At 40.9% G+C, this 17,803-nt stretch overlaps 1 protein-coding gene across 5 annotated transcripts in view; it reads left to right on the top strand.

Moving 5' to 3' along the window:
- The first annotated feature begins 472 nt into the window (after nt 1-472).
- Adgb (androglobin) overlaps nt 473-17,803 on the top strand; it is a 125,731-nt gene continuing 108,400 nt past the window's right edge. For 2 of the 5 annotated variants that reach the window (XM_076926844.1, XM_076926841.1), the window contains exon 1: nt 473-631. In XM_076926844.1, the coding sequence (XP_076782959.1) occupies nt 558-631 (74 nt within the window). In that variant the 5' untranslated portion in view covers nt 473-557. The remainder of the gene's footprint in view (nt 632-17,803) is intronic. The other 3 variants (XM_076926845.1, XM_076926843.1, XM_076926842.1) reach the window with 2 other exon arrangements.

Here is a 17,803-nt window from a genome sequence, read left to right as displayed (position 1 = left end):
GAGCTATGATAGATAGATCTTGGGTTTACATAGATTCCCAACTGCCTGTGTTTTTCAGCATTTCTCCATTTCATGACCATATTAATCCTTTCACCTAGCAAAGACACACTGATTGTTTTTCTCAACGTCTAGACAAATGGATTTCTTCCTGGATACATTTTTGTTTAAGCCTTTAGTAAACTCAGTAGTATTTAATGAAGGAACTCCTATGGTCAGCTAAGAGAACACCCGGGGTGTGACAATGATAGTATCTGTATTCTCCTAGTTGAAGAGCAGAGAGAGTCTGTGTCTAAGGTTCAGAGTCGCAGATCCAGACATAACAAGCTGCAGAATGTCAGCAGCTATTTAAGCCTGTCAACGCTTGCCTCCATCACCAATTCCTAAGTCTAAAGCTTCATTCCGGAGCCTTCCCTCCAACCAGCCGGCCTGGAGGAGGAGCCTTCCGGTTCTCAGAACGCCTAGCTGTCTCCTGGCAACGGCAGACGCTGGAAGCCTCGAGGGCCTTGTGGCGCGCTCTCAGCCGGCCTTGCTGGAGGCTGCCCCGGTGGGCCACAGGCATGGCTTCCAAACAAGCTAAAAGGAAAGAAGTGCATCGGATCAATTCTGCTCACGGATCAGATAAATCTAAAGAGTAAGGGACCTCTATCACCCAGTGCCTTCCCTTGCCCTACCCCTGGGCCTGTCCCACTCAGAGCTGGGACTGGCCTTGGAGCAAACTACCAGACCAGGAGTTGATTTGGTGGCCTAAATCAACTTTCCTCCAGTCCAGGGAACCAGTCTTAAAGATGCCTTTCCTTTATCCTCCCCAATCTAGAGCCACTTCCTTTTCAGAAAGGCTATTTTCCTGCTCTGGAGATGCCCATCTGTAAATTCTCCCAGCTCTGCCCATCCTGAGCGGCACAGGCCTCTTAGAAGTTCAAAAGCTGAAGCTTCCTTAAAAAGGATACTCACCTCCGAAGACCAGTTAAAAACTATCTTACTTTCTACCTGTCACCCGGAAGGAGGCAGGAGGGGCTCAAGAGGAAGAAAAAAGGGAAGGGGGGGGGGAGAGTTTGTGTTTTTGCAACAGCCCAGCATTCCAGACTTTTAATCAGATGAAGTTAGACATGGAGTGATTTCAGAAATCTAAAAGAGTAAAGTCTGTAGCATGAGGGTTAATCAATGTTCCTAAGCCTGCTCGGAGGAGACGCACAGCACGGTTCATGGAATCTTTTTAGTGCGTCTGTTCTGCATGGCTATTGTGTCTTTAATTCTCTATTCATAAATATTTTCCTTTAATATTCTCTTCCCTGTGGATCCAGTCATTCCACAGTACAGGCTTTGGGCTCTTGGTTGAACCTAGCACGTTTGGAAGCCATTGCAGCTCTGGGAGACCAAACTGTATTTCCGTGGGATCCTGAACAGTCTTCATGCAGTACCTGTGGGGGATGGGCAGTACAAGACTTAACCGATTCTTACTTAAAAATCTCTCCTATGACTTCTACTCCCCGCTGCTTAGTGTTGAAAGTCTTTTCCTTGTAAACTCATCTCCTAGGCTCATCTGGGAGTTGAGATTCTGTCGTCTTCTACTTCTGTCCTCCTTCCTAAGCAAGCATCTAGATACCTCACAGATAACACCTTCATCTCATTAGCTTAAACTTCAGAGTGATTTTTTTTTTTTAAAGTAGGATCACGGTTTGTGTACCAGTGTGACTAGGGCCGTTTCCACACCCTCTGGTATTCCATTCTAGAAGTCCAAGACCCTCAGGGCCCTCACCACCTCTGTCACTTGTTCACTTTTCCACAGACACACTATAGAAGACCAGTTCCCCTCTAGACCCGGGATCTCTCCTTAGGCTCTTTCCCACCCCAGGGTCTTCACACTGTTGGCCTTCTCTGTTGACAAGTACTTTTACCTCCAGAGTGGTCCATTCGGCTTTCCCCCTCCCCTCCATCTTTCTCACAAATTTTACCTAAATGTCATTTCCCCCGTCTTCTTATTTAGCTGCCTGATTTTAAATTGTGTCCCTGCTTCCCTGCTCAAAACAAAACAAAAACTCATAGTACTCCCTGTCTCCTGTTCTACTTTGTTTCTCTTCATTGGTTTTTGCTGTTGTTTTTGTTGCCTTTAAATACAAATATATTCAGACAGACAGACAAGATTTTTTTTAAACTTGTCTTCCCAATACCGGGTACCTGATGTTAACTTCTGTGAAGATAGGGAGTTTTCTATTTTCTACATTGTCAGATTCTTAGTCCCTAGAATGGTTCTTGGGTCATACATCGTAGGTGTTGAAAAATGCTTTCTGTGGGTATTCATTTAAATATATTAAAGAATTGATTAGTAGTATAGGCCAGATCCCCAGAATAAATAATTTGTAGTTTGTTCCATCATCATGACGATTCAGGATCATTTTCAAGAGGGATGTAACTGGTAGACTGATTTATTGTCTCATGTAAACAGAGAATGGTGGTATTTGGTAAAAATACTTAATGGATTAAATTAATAAATAACAGCGATTGACAGATTTTACCAGGCTTGAAAAAAAATTTTAAGTATCTTCCACAAATAATAATGATGGTTATAACTAATCGACATTAAGGCTCAAACTTATTTAGGAGCTTGGTAGGAAGTCCTGAATGTTCAGTAGTTTATTACGTACTGAAGAAGATGAGATGCCTAACTCACTCAGTTTTCATCAGTGTCTGGATGGTATAGAAGAAAGACGTGGCCTGTCAGCATCCTGTGGTAGTCACAGATCACACTGGTAAGATGCTGGATCTTCCTTTGCCAGGACTGCTGATTTCTTTTGGAAGACAGGATGTAATTTTAGATATCTTTCTCTCTTTATAGTATTATAATTTGAATTAAATCCTGCTTATACAAATGAATGTCTGATTTATAAAAACAGAAAAATAATAGTAAGTACCTTCACAATATAATATTTTACAGGTAGGTTTTGCTACCGTTGATTAAACATTAAATACTAAATTATTATTTTGACATGCATTAAATGAGAGAAATGGATGATAAATCAAGTCCTTTTTCTGAAGTTTTATCAAAGAACCAAGGGTAAACAGGAGGCTGGTTCACAAGCACAGAACAAAGTGTCACATACAAAACATTGGGAGTTAAAATCAAACTAGGTTCTGGTGCCATTGTCTTTCGTAATACCATGGGAGAAATTTAGAGAACTTGACATCATTTACCACTCCCGTGGTAACAGAGCCAATAAAATCAATCAACTATCCCATGGTCCAGGATAAGGAAATAAGATAACAAGTTTTCACAATTTTGAAAGCAGCCATCCAATAAGAACCATCATTCCTTCCTAATATCTTTCACCCTAAAATTATGCATTAGTCTGCAGACAGGGGCCATGTCTGGCTTTTGTTTACTGGGGTCACCAACACCTGTTAAGCTCTTATTGTGTGCTTGGTAAGTAAGCTATTAGTTTGGTTCCTTACCTTGGTGTTCAGTTCTTCTGCACTTGATTAAAACCCATTTCTCCCTCCATTCCCAACTTGATTTTCTATTGGCACCCTTCACTGTTGCATTTCGTGCTGCAACTGACCCAGTTATGGTAAAAGCCCCTAGTAGATAATATTGAGCAGTCAGTTTTTATGTCCCATTGGTATTGGTATTGGTATTTCTATTGTACACACTCCTCTCTCTCAACCCATATGAAATCTTTTTAGGAATCACCCTAGCATCAAGCCATTTAGGGAGTTGGGCAAATGTGTGGGTTTCAAATGTAGCATTTTTCTTTTGAGGACCATGAGAATATGATTGATTTCACCCCAACACTCCCTGATTTGTTTTATTAGATTTTTTTTGTCAACTCCAAAAATTAGCGTGGGGATTTTTAGTCTAGTAAAATATTTAAAGTCTTATGTAATTGACTTTTTGGTTTCCATTTAACATGATGAATATTAATGTGACTGGCAGGAATAATCATTCTTAATTTCAGTACCTTACCAATTCTAAGCAGTTTAATAAAATACAATGTCTGGGACCTGCAGTAACCAGTACGTGTGCTTCACAGCAGAGAGTGCTAGAACAGCAAACATGATGTCCCTTGTGGCCTCTGCATGTATACTGTATTCAAATGTACAACACTCCCCTCCCAAGCCATTAGAATTATTAGTGTACACTTTGACATGCTGAAATATTTGGAATATGAAGGGTGGTTCACAGTACAATTTGATATTAGTAGTCACAAAATTTTGACCTCCAATAACATTAGTCAAACCATGATTTAGAACAATTCAAGAAATTTATTCAAGTGCCACCTTCTAGATTTATAATGGTGATATCATGTTATCAAATCCCTCTCAAATTGAGGGACACAGGACTCATCTCCATGCTAATATTAACATTATGACCACGGCATATATCTTAACTTTACAGAATTTTCAGAAATGCTCAATGTATCTAATGTATCTGATATACGAAATGTGAAAAACGGGATTATTTTAAAAAATAATTTCAATGAGATTATGGATGCAACATAAAATAGAATAACAAATTTATTGCTGAGCATTAAATTGAGTCCTTAGTTGTCAGAGAGAGAGAGAGAGAGAGAGAGAGAGAGAGAGAGAGAGAGAGAGAATTCCATGTAGCAGTAGTTGGTAAGTACTACATTCCTCTGGTTAGAGGTATGAAAAGCCCCGCCCACTACAGAGATTAAGGTACAGGAAGTGGCTCCTTTGCAGCTCATGGTTAATGTCAGAATTCAATGTATTACCTATTTTCATCTTCACAAAGATGGAAAGGCAGAGACCAGAGAAGCAAAGGTGGCGGAACAGAGGAAGGACTACAGGGGACTTTGTGATTTCCCTAGATGACCTTTGTAGCTCTCAACAACTTAAGAACACTTACAAATTTAAAAAGCTAGCTTTGTTGATGAAAATCTGCTTGGGGGACATGCTAATTCTTTATGATATTTGGAATTACTAAATGAGCATGTCTCACAGCCAAGCCATTGGAAACCCACAAAAGATAAGGAATTGTGGGACATGGTAATTTCCATCAAAGGAGTTATGCTGTAAGTTGGATAGGGATAAAATTCATAATAGACACCACTAGGAAATCTATAGTAATGTTTTAATTTGCCTGGGGACTTCTTGGACAGCAAAGAAGTCATGTGTCAGCATGAGGTTAGATTAGTAAAATCATGAGACTCCTAGATTGAGGCCGTGTGTGTTGAGAGAGGAAGTTGCTTCTCACTGGAGTCTTTCATAATTTCCCTCAACAGTCACTCCTTAGACAATTCCTGTCAGGGCGGGGAATGTTTGAGGCACCAGAGGTCACCTAGACTGCTTGTGCAGAGAGGCCTGTGGGTCTTGTTGCAGGTATTAGCTATGAAGCAGCAGTATGAGTGTAGCAGAAGGGGATGGGTAGGCTAAGAGAGTTTGAACCATAAAGGAGTGTGGGGGACATTGGACATTTGACACTTCCACAGAACTTTGTCCTGCACGTCAAACTAAGGTAGAATGAAATAGGCAACCGTGTGAGCTTGTGGGATGCCTCCTCCTTCCCACTCCTACTGAATGTGAGGACTACAGGGTTGCGGAGCAGATCTGAAAAGTAACTATGGGAAAATCAACATGAGCTGTGCTTGCATTTCCTGAACGGCAGTGTACACAGCGATGCTGTCCAGGCTTGGATAGGGTGGTGCCCGGAAAGGGAAGGGTTAACAAGTGATCGGTCTAGTATAATGCACTGTTTATTCTGTATTCTCCTCGGGGGGCCCCCGGCACTATGTGCAGTAATAAATGCATGTGTAATTTAACTGAGTTGAAGTGGAAACAAGCCTGGGGGCTGGGTCATAAAACCCTCGGAATCAGAACATGAGAGCCAGAGGGCAGAGGCTCATCTCAGGATACAAGAATCTGTGCCCCTCCGGGTAACGCTTGGCAGAAATTGTGGCATTATGTAAGTGTCCATTGCATATTTTAAAATACAAAGCAAATAACTCTGCCTAATGAAGCTAAGCCTGCCTTTCGACTGTAACAGGCTCTGTCTTTAGCTCTCCTTCTTCTTCGGCCTTCACTTTGAAGATTTATGTAATAATTCACTCAATTTCATGGAGTTTAAGAGTTATCTGTGGCAGGGACTTGATTGGTTGTTGAAATCAATCTTTTTTTAAGTCATAGTGTGTTATGTGGATGCACACAGACATGCTTGCAGCATTATGTACATGTGAAGGTCAGAGGAGAAATTTGGGGGTCTGTATTCAACTTCCATCTTTTTTTGTTTAATACTACAGTGGGGACCAGCTGGCTTATGAGATGCCAAGGATTCCCTTGCCTCTGCATCCCAGTTTTACTGTCCCCTCTCTGGGATTCCAAGTGGGCACTATAGCTGGCTTTAGGTGGGTAGGAGGGATTCAAACTCAAGTCCTCATTCTCACACAGCAAGCACTTTACCCACTGAGCCATGTCCCCCGCTTAGAGTTAACCAACATTTGACATGCTTCATTTTAAGGAGGAAATAGATCTAAGTCATTCTGTTGAATGATAAAGTGGTAAAAAAAAAAAGAAGTTATTAGATAAAAAGATTTAAAAGCAGATGCTCATAGGTGCTGTTCCTTCTAAAACATGATCAAGTATATGCTCTCGCGCTGTGGAATCCTGGTAAGGCATCCAGTGGAGCCAATCATGGCTCCATCAAGAATAATTTTAAAAACATCCCATTGACTTTCAGATTACTTTGACATTTCTAGGCCGGAAATTATTTAAGTGAAGGAATTAATTGAAATAGTCTGTATCCTTAGTCTGCCATGTAATGTAAGGTAGAATGATTTAAGACCATAGCCAAGCAGATTAAAATATACCTTTGGATAGCATGGAAGAATGTCTTATCTTGCTTATTCTCCCCCCCAAGCCCCCAGCGAGTCCACATGATGAAGCAGCACCCAAGCAGATGCTTTGAGAATTTTGTTGAGAATATTTCTTCTCAGGAGCCTGAGGCTTTTTTTAAATCCCTTCTCAGGGTGGATCCAAGCTAATTTCCGAATCTGAGGCCATAGCCATGCTAATGTGTATGGCTAAATTAACACTTGGTACGTTTTAAATGTAATGAATATTAGACATTATTTTAATGGTATCTTAATGAGTACTGCAGTCCAAACATTTAACAATTAGTTTTGTCCTCTTCCTTTGAGCTGGTGAATATCAGAGGCTTACATATTACTCTGGTTCATTCCCTAAGATCAGGGTATCTTTTCTACTCTCATTTCTTTAGCCCTTTGTCTCCATCCTAGGGTACCAGCTCCTACTGATAACCTCTTTGTAGATCAAGAGACCAGGATCAACCCAGGACTGTCCCTTAAACATGTGTGTAGGTGGAATTATGGCAAAGAACCACTTTATTGGGTTGTAGAATGAATGCAGGGGAGCAATGGCCTGGGGCTGGCGAGGAGCCTGTGTCTAGGCCAGCTCTGTGCAGCAGAGGCTATAAGTCATCAGTATTTTGTGGATGTAGAGGCAAAAGGAGAGAAAATAGAAATAACTATGAAAACATTCAATCAAGTATCTGCCCCCATTGTGAACTAAAAAGGTAGTTCATAAACTTAGCTAAACGACGTTAAGTTAAAGATAAGGCTAGAATCTTAAACTGGCAAGAGAGCCTTTTCTGAAAACTATTGCGATGAAAGCCGTAAACAGACCAAGTAGCAGTTTGTGACATCGCTACCTGGGGTGCCACATTAGACATAGGGCTGGGGAAAATACGGGCCTTGTTTGTAACATATACAAAGAACAAGATTATTGGGGAAATGAGCCTGTGTATGTAAGAGCCTTTCAGTACTGTGGTCTCGTTTCAGCCTGGATTTAGGTTAAAGAACACTATCTAGGGATTTTACATCCTGTTATGTTTGTTCTTAATAAATAAATGTGAGTGTTGACGCATCCTGGAAGTGACAGATGGTAATGGTTGAAGTAGCCTATGTACTGGATGTGTGGCCAGAGCAACAGCAGCCTGCCTCTCAGATCGCTTGCTTGGTCCCTCCCCATCTCCAAGGGCTTGTGGATGGCACTCATGGCACCTTATTGATGCGAACTAAGATTCTTCTAAAGAAGCCATACCTACGTTAGACACTCTGTAAATGTTGGGTGACAAGTCAGAACTTTGGTGACTGTAAAGAGGGTGGAATTTTGCAGACACTGAGCCAAGTTGTCTGCTGCTATCTTGGCCGTCTTCTTAATATCTGTTCATTGCTCATATCTATCTCATGTAACATCCTTGTGACTACCATGTGAGACATTTTAACTGACCACTAGCTCCTACCAAGTCAAAACTAAGAATGCTGTCAGAAAGCATTTGAGGCGTTAGAGCCAAGGCTTCCTCACTTTGCTGTAATCTGTCTCCCTGACATACTCACAAATGTATTTGTCACCTAAACCCGTGTTCTTAGGCCATGATCATTCACATTTGGTTCCAGAATAAACGTCTCTGACCCATTGTGAAGTGAGAGCTGCTTAAGTCTTGTTTGGGGAATTTTTTTTGTTTATTTATTTTCTTTTGTTTTTTGTTTTAAAATCATCATTGCAGATCTCTTTCTGGATCCTCATTGGTTTCGAAGACCTGGTGACCTTCATCAAAAGAATTCAGATAAAGGACTGGAGGGATGGTTTGTCAGTTAAGAGCATTTACTCCTCTTTCAGAGAACTAGGGTTCAATTCCCATCACCCATATGGCAGCTCACAACCACTTATAACTCCAGTCCCAAGGCAGCATGCACCTTCAAGTGGTACATGCACATACATATAGGCAAAGCACCAATATGTAGCTTTAAAAAGAAGGGTGTGCTGGGACAGAGTACAGTGTGGAAGGCAGTCAAGGCTTCTGACAGAGCAGGGTAGGGCTTTTCCTCTAGTTAGTGACAGCAGTGGCCTAGGAGACTACTATTCACACACACATTTGAGAATGACTATATGTTATTTTGTAAAGTCCCTAGAACAAGGGCCAAGGGTATATCTCAGTACTGGAGAGCTTGCCTAGCATACGAGAGAATCCTAATTTAAACTTCTAGCACTAACAAGGGAAAAATACTTCTAGAGCAGCAAGCTGCTTCTGGGGCATTGTCCTATTCAGGTGATTGGCAACCTGTTTGGATTGTCTCCTTAAGTAAGGAATACTGAGGTACTTTTTTTTTCTTTCTTAACGAGTCTCCTGCTATCAAGTAATCATAAAGGATAAGACTTCTGGAGTCAGGTTTACATAATTATACATGGCCTTCTAGATCATTCTATAAATGGCCTTAGGTTACCAAATCTCCTTCCAAGGCCAGATAGATGACTCAGGTTCCATTCTGACCAGTCCTGGTATTGACCCATCAATGTCCTGATATTAATCATAAGGGATGAGATAAGCCTGCTATGGTGGTTTGAATAACTATGGCCCCATAGACTCCTGTGTTTGAATGCTTAGCCCATAGGGAGTGGCACTATTAGGAGGTGTGGCCTTGTTGGAGGAAGTGTGTCACTGTGGGTTTGAGCTTTAGGGTATCCTCAAATGCGCAGGCTACACCCAAGGTAGAACTCAGTCTCCTGTTGCTGCCTGAGGATCAATAAGATGAACTCTAGGCTTCTCTAGCACCATGTCTGCCTGCACATTACGATGCTTCCCAACATGATGATAATGGACAAACCCCCTGAAATGATAAGCCAAATCCAAGTTAAATGTTTTCTTTTATAAGAATTTATGTGGTCATGTTGTCTCTTCACAGCAATAAAGCTCTAAGACGGAAGTTGGTACCAGGAGTGGGGTATTGCTTTGCTAGGCCTAATTGGTTTTGTTTGTAGGAAGATGGTGGACTTTGTAATAGAAAAGCAATTGGATGCTTTAAGTTGAAATTACTGGGACATCCTAGAAGGAACATGGAAGGCAGTGGTGCTGTGAGCGATTTGAAATGTAGGGCCTGACCTAAGAGGTATCAAAGGAGAAGTATTTCAGTCTGTGGCCTAGAGACTGTTTTCATGATATTTTGATGAAGAATGTGGCTTTTTTTTTTTGTCTTTGCCCATAAAGTTTGTCTGAAGCTAAAGTTTTGGATTAATTGCATTAGCAGAGAAAATTTCAAAACAACCTAGTGCAGACTGTGTCCAGTTATTAATGTTATTAATGGCCATGTTTACAAAGATCTATAATGAGAAGGAACAAGATGAGCAAGGAAAGTTACAAAACAAAAAGGGGTACCAGGAAGAATGAAGCCAAATCCTGTGTTCAAAGAAATAAACAGATTTTTTAAAAAATCTGGGTGCTAACAGGACTAAAGGCAGTTATGAACTCAGGGCAAGACCCTACCCAGCTAAGCTCTCAACAGTAAAAGAAATACAAAACAGTTTGGGTCCAGGCATATACAGGTATAGTGGTACATACCTTTAATCCCAGCATTCAGGAGACAGAGGCATGCAGATTTCTGAGTTCAAGGTCAGCCTAGTCTACAAAGCAAATTCCAGGACAACCAAGCTGAGGCAGTGAAGGAAGCCAATAAAAAACAGAAAGCTGGTAAAGATGTAATTGTACAAAGGGGCTATACTCCAGCAGCAGGACTTGGCATCTTTGGCCAGAAGGTTCTTGCTTTACTGTCAAGGATAGTATCTTTGATAGACTAAAGAAGGCTGCTGAGGCCAGGCATGTAGCAGGGATGTTCCTGCCTGGAGGCCCAAAGAGGTCGTTGTGTAAAGCTGTGAAGGTGAAGCCTGGGTTGCCTTAGAGCCCCCCAAAAAGTTGTACTTGCTAGCACTGTGGGATATTTGCTGAGAAAAACTGCTACCAGGTAGTGAAACCAGTCCAAGAGAAAGAAGTGTGTTTCAGTCTATAAAGCTGGAAGATCTGAAGAGTATTTAGACATCAGACAAGGACCTACAGAGTTTGGAGTTTGCCCAGCTGGTTTTTTGTCTTGCTTTTGTATCCCAGTATTTCCTCACTATATTTCCTCCCCTCATTTTGGAAGGGTTATGTATATCCTGTGCTATTTTATGTAGGAAGCTTATGATCTTTTTTTTTTTTTATTTTGAGATTTTTTATTTTTTTTATTTTTTATTTTTTTATTTTTATTTTATTTTTATTTTTATTATTTTTATTTTAATTTTATTTTTTTATATTTTTATATTTTTATTTAGTTGAGATTGCATATATCTCAGGAGAACCTTTGAATTCTGGACTTTTACACTGTTGAAACTGTGATAGACTATGAGGACTTTTGAAGTTGGACTATAAGCCTATGGGGGCCAGGGAGTGGAAAGTAGTGGTTGGAATAAGTATGACCTCCATAGACTCATGTGTTTGAATGCTTGGCCTATAGGGAGTAGAACTATTCGGAGGTATGACATTGTTGGCTGGAGTATGTCACTGTGGGGGAGGGCTTTGAGGTCTCCTATGCTCAAGATATGCTCAGTGTGGCATACAGTTTCCTTTTGTTGCCTGTGGATCAAGATGTAGCACTCTGGGCTCCTACAGCACCATGTCTGCCTGCACACTGTCATGTTTCCTGCCATGATGAAAACGGACTGAACCTCAGAAACTGTAAGTCATTTCCAATTAAATGTTTCCCTTTGTAAGAGTTGCCTTGTTCATGGTGTCTCTTCACAGCAATAAAAACCGTAACCGAGACACATGGTATCTTTGAAACTTGCTGATTTTGGTAAGCTAATTACCAGTACTCATTGCTGACTTCATCTCTCTTTTCCATTTCTGGAGTTCATCTCTCCATCAGCCTTCCGCCTTATTTTCTTCCTTTCCTCTCCTAAGTCATTCTCCAATGGTTTGAGTTGGACCTGCACTTTCCTTCCCACTGACCATCTCAAACAAGCGGCACCAATTAAATGTAACTTCATTAATAGCTCCATGCATGTATTCTCCTGCAGTCATACTCGTACAAGTAGACAAATCTAACTGGATGTGTCCTATTTCAAAGAAAATCTCTCCAACATGGTAATCTGTCCTCTCAGCAATCTGTGCGCTTCTCCCCTTTACCCATTTAATGGATGCTATTGTCATCTTCCTGTCAATCATTGTGGATGCCCACTGTCGTTTCCCCAGAGTATCCGGTTGGTTTCTTTCCCCTTCCTTCATTCTGCCCTTCAGCTTCATCTCATCCCCTTCCCAGCACACCGTAGTTGAGTCCCTTATCAGCCCCTAGTAAAATCACTAAGAAAATCACCTAAACCCCTTTGCTGTTCATCAAAAAGTTTCTTATCCAGTTTGTATCGTATGTAGTGCCGCTATTGACCTGTTACCCACACTGTATTCCAGGTAGCATGTCTCGGATTTAAAAACTAGGTAGACCGATGAAAGGGAGAGACGGAGAGCAAGAAAGGAAAAGTGATAAAGAGAGGGGAGAGAGAAGGTGAAGGTGGAGAGAGGGATAGAACGAGAGGAAGCAAGAGATGTGTCATCATTGCAGGTGACCCGTGCTCTCTTTGAGTCCCAAACCCAACACACCAGTTGATATTCATGCCAATCTTCCACCTTTCTGCACCCCTCCCACCCTTCGCACTACTTTCCTGATAGCATTAATCCACCCAACTCACCCTAAATGCAAGGATGGCTTCTCCAGTTGGTTATAATCCCCCTCCTCTGTGCTAGTGAATCGATCTGCCCTGGCTCCCTCACACCCCTCTCCACTCGTCTTTATGCTCTAGTGATCATGTGGCTTTATCTTCCCTAATTTGAGGCTAGAAACTGAATCCCCTTAGTGTTTCTATTCACTCCCCCACACTGTGTTTTTTTTTTTAGAATGGACAAATGTTAAACTGCTAAAATCAATTTCTATTTCAGTAATTTTAGTTAAACTAAGGGGATAAAAGGTCAACATAACAACTCGTTTCAAACTATTTTTCAATTAGAGAAAATAATTTTTTTTTTTTTGTAACCTGTTTTCTTAGGAATTTGATTTTCTGAAGAGTGTGACTCAGAATGCCCTTAAACCAAATTAAGTCCATTGTGGGATTCTATTCATATTCGGGCTCCTTGTGTATGCTAGCTGACACTACTTAAGAAGCCATGCTGATTGCATTTTGCATAAATAAGCTGCCTCCCAGTAGGAGAAAAGTCATGCCCCAACACTGAACAGCATGCTTTGAGAAAACAATGGCAAGATTCCAGGCCCCCTATTTTATTGAAACTTTAATATTGTGACACTGGCCAGCATCCACAAAATAATCTCACTAAAGCAGAGATGCAGGATGGTGTCTGTGTCTGCGCAAACCAGATTCAGCTACTTTTTAGTTCTTAAAAGTCTCCAAAGGCCTCATTCATACCTTCAAACTGTTTTTGTGGAAGGATTTGTTTGTTTGTTTGTTTGTTTATAGCTCTTGTATAGTTCATACTGTGTTAGAGTCTCGTTTATTGACTTAAGATTTACTTTTAACTAATTTATTGATTTTAATCAATTAGAGGTAAGGTCTTGTTGTGGTGCTTCTGGCTCTCCTCAAATTCTGTGTCTTTTTGTTTCTGCTTCCTCAGTGCTGAGATAAAAGGTATGCTGTACCATGATGAGAGGTGGCGGCGGGGAGGAAGAGGGAAAGAATACACAGAGGGTGGGAATTTGAGCAGAGCATATCGGATGCATTTGTGGCAACGGTATAACTAAAGCCCTGACTGTATAATGATAGATGGTAAAAATAACTTTAAAATCGTTTTATTGTCTTTGCAACGTATGAGTTAATAGTGTCCTCATGTCTCTTGAAGTTATTATATTAATAATAGTCATACAAAATATTTTAAATTGCGGACTGATATAATCATATGTAAAGACAAACATGACCTTTGTTTCAATTACAAATCAAGCAAGGTATTTAATTCACTTGCCATGGACTCACCATAGAGCAATCAGTGTTCATTATTACATAGAAATAAGTGAGACATGGTTTAAGTGAGAGTTTTCCTTAACCAGGCTGAAATGATAGATTCTCCTAAAGTGGTTTCTTCTCAGATACACCTATTATTTTCCCTCACTTAAGTAATTCTGCATCATCAGTTCCTTGTCTTCTTATAGTACAGTTTGCAATATATTCTTCACTAACACAGATCCATCCTTTGTGGTCCCTCTGTTTCATGTCTCATGCCTCACAGCATCTTTAATTGTTTTTCATGTACACCTGTACTCTCAGGTACTCTTTGCCAAGGTCTATAGTTGTTTCTACAGCATTATTTCTACAGAGAAACACAAGAATAATTCTATCCCTCGGAATTCCTTTTGTTATTCGCTCTATTTTTTAATATAATTTAATGATATCTTTTGAACCACACAAAGCAATTATTATTACCACTGTGTGTTTGTAGGACATATTTTTAAAATTTTACTAACACATTATATAATTTACTTACTTTTGTCGTTTGAGGCCTGCACTTGTGTTATGTTCATTTTCCATTTTCCCTAAAGTCAGTCCTTTAGGGTTTTTGTCTGTTTTGTAAAGAATTGCTTATGGTAGAGTTAATGTTACCATGTTTCTATTTCATTTAAGAAGAACATTTTTATCTTTTGTATACGAGTTTGACTGGATATTGACTTTAGACCTGGCAAATAGATTTGCTTCCATTCCGAAGATCCCACTTTATTACTTTCTGGTACCTATTATTACTATGAATTTGAGATAGTTCTTCATTTTAGATAATTTGACTTTCTGTTATGTAAGTCAGTATATATTATATTTTCATTTCATATACTAGTATATAGGCTCAGATTACCACCTCATTAAAAGATGAGTCTCCTCTTCATTTAAAAAATGGTTAAGCTTAGATCTGAAAACACATCTTTTGTCAATTTCACATAATTTTTAAGTTATCTCTAACATTCTAATGCCATTATCCCCATTCCCACATTCTAACCACTTTATCATTCTGGAAGCCCTAGTATGTCAGTGTTACATTTTAAAGTTTATTCATGTGTCTACTCCATACTTTGTTTCTTTCTTTCTATGTAAATACCAGCTTTTAAACATCTTCTTTCTGACAGCCTCCCTCACCCCCCACCCCCGCACATAGCAATAGATTATCTATTCTTTATGTTATTTTATAATAATTACTTTAACTTCTTAAATTTTTACTACTGAATTTTTTTAAAAAGGTCTTTGTTCACATCTGAATTTCTGTTTAATGCCTTCCCTGTCTCCCCACTGAGTAGAAATGCCCCTTTCTTCCTTTTTGAGAATTCTAATTGCACTCATTTTAAAGGCTTTTAGAATTGTTACTTTTCTTTTGGGTTTAATTCTTTCCTTTTGAGATGCTGGCTGCTCCTGGCTTTCTATTTGCCATTTGCTCTTGTAGTTTCTGCTCATCTCTTATAGATGTTCTGGGGTCTGACACCTAATTCCTGCCATCCAGGTGCTATTGTTTTCTGGGATGATGAAGCCACTGCTGAAGCCATTGATCCACACTCCTGAGAGGACACCTAGTCAGTTGGCAAATGGCTGCTTTGGGGAGCTATTTGGGGATTGTTCCTCTTCTCTTGGGCCCTAGTCTCTCTCCAGAAACTCAAGACCTAGCTATAAGCAAGCTACAACATAGCTAGTGGACCAGCAGAGGCTCCTAGCACTTGGTTCCAGGATAAGAACATTTACTATGATTTAACATTTTACCACAACCCCCAACTCCCAAATCTTAATGCTAGAATCTTGAGTTCTCTGCCATTTGGGAAATATCATCCCTGATGTTATACTCAGGGTGGAAGTCAGTCTCTGTTCAAGGGGCCCAGCCCGTCATACCATAAATTACAGGGAGCGCAATAGCAGACTTAGTTCACAGCTAAGGACTTACAAGTGGCTCTGACATTTGTTCCTTCTTGACACTTCCTTCTGCGCTAGCTAGACTCTAAGTTCTTCAAGCTCCACTTTCGACCGTTTGAATCTGCTTCCCAGTGAATACTTATGCACTGAACCGTTTCATCCCACAATTCACAACAAATGCTTTCTGTAATGAGTTGTACTGATCCTCATCAGTCACTGAGCACGGCTTCCTCATGCTTGCTCTCTTCTCCAGCGGCAGCTTTCATGCTTTAGTTTTTCTCCTATGGGAGCTGGCTTTTCACTCAGTTATCTGAAACGTTTCCTCTCTCTAAAGGCTGTTGGGCTTTTGTTGCTGTTGTTGCTTGCATTGTTTTGGTTTTTGTTTCTTTTATAGCCCATTTTAACCATTTGAAATATCCAGATTTTATGTTATAAATCTTCTCCATTAACTTGTAATACGTTTTTTAAAAAAATGTTTCCATCAAATGTGTTCTATTTAAATTCTATATTTGAAAACCTGATACAGCCTGTGCTTTTGATGATACGATGTTATCTACTAGTATTTGGCTGTATTGCTAGATAAATTAACTACACATAGGTTTTGATATTGCTGGTTTGAAGTTTTCAAAACTTGGCAACATGTATTTTCTATTATTCTAAGTTCCCAAGTCTTCCTGTATTGTATAGTGGTTAAGAGCATGTGGTGCTCTTGCAGAGGACCAAGGTTTGAATCTCAGTACCTACATGGGTGCTCATAACCAACTATATATAATTCCAGTTCCAGGAGATTCAGTGATCTCTTCTGATGTCCACAGCATCAGGCATGTGGTACATATACATTCATTCTGGCAAAACAATCATGCACATAAACATTTTAAAAATGTAAAGCATATTTAAAAATTACCTTGTTCTCAGAACCAATGAGACCAAGCACAAAGTACTTTAAATACTGAAAAGGATCTCAGTGATGCTAAAGTTTCTGCAAGCTAACTTCAAAATTGCACGCACGGAGGATGCTGATGAAGCCCTCAGTATCCTCGAACTTGGGCTATACTGCAACATTGATCCCACAGACTGGTTTGACGCTCTTCACTGGAATCTTTTAAAGTAATATTCAGTGTAATTAAAATACATTTGATGTGTTCCAAGGAATGGCAGCTAATTAGTTACAAGGCTCAAGAGCTTGGAGAGGAAGCCCTGACTTACATGTGACAGATTGCAGGTGGAGGCAGGTATTACAAGAGCCCTTATTTCTTTAAAAATGAAATCTTCCTTTTAAAAATAGTTTTTAAGACTGTTAACCTTCTAGAGCTGGCTATAGTGGTGCACACCTTAATACCAGCACCAGAGAAGCAGAGGCAGAGGGGCGGAGGGGCAGAGGGGCAGAGGGGCAGAGGGGCAGAGGGGCAGAGAAGGGGGCAGAGAAGGGAGGCAGAGAAGGGAGGCAGAGAAGGGAGGCAGAGAAGGGAGGCAGAGAAGGGAGGCAGAGAAGGGAGGCAGAGAAGGGAGGCAGAGAAGGGAGGCAGAGAAGGGAGGCAGAGAAGGGAGGCAGAGAGAGAGAGAGGCAGAGAGAGAGAGAGGCAGAGAGAGAGAGAGAGGCAGAGAGAGAGAGAGAGGCAGAGAGAGAGAGAGGCAGAGAGAGAGAGAGGCAGAGAGAGAGAGAGGCAGAGAGAGAGAGAGAGGCAGAGAGAGAGAGAGGCAGAGAGAGAGAGAGGCAGAGAGAGAGAGAGAGGCAGAGAGAGAGAGAGAGGCAGAGAGAGAGAGAGAGGCAGAGAGAGAGAGGCAGAGAGAGAGAGAGGCAGAGAGAGAGAGGCAGAGAGAGAGAGGCAGAGAGAGAGAGGCAGAGAGAGAGAGGCAGAGAGAGAGGCAGAGAGAGAGGCAGAGAGGCAGAGAGAGAGAGAGGCAGAGAGACAGAGAGGCAGAGAGATAGAGAGGCAGAGAGAGAGAGGCAGAGAGAGAGAGAGGCAGAGAGAGAGAGAGGCAGAGAGAGAGAGGCAGAGAGAGAGAGGCAGAGAGAGAGAGGCAGAGAGAGAGAGGCAGAGAGAGAGAGGCAGAGAGAGAGAGGCAGAGAGAGAGAGGCAGAGAG

This window comes from Arvicanthis niloticus, chromosome 28 (genome assembly GCF_011762505.2).
Source record: "Arvicanthis niloticus isolate mArvNil1 chromosome 28, mArvNil1.pat.X, whole genome shotgun sequence".
NCBI classification, from domain to species: domain Eukaryota; kingdom Metazoa; phylum Chordata; class Mammalia; order Rodentia; family Muridae; genus Arvicanthis; species Arvicanthis niloticus.
Note: the sequence above shows the minus strand (reverse complement) of the source record. Positions and strands in the feature narration are given on the sequence as shown.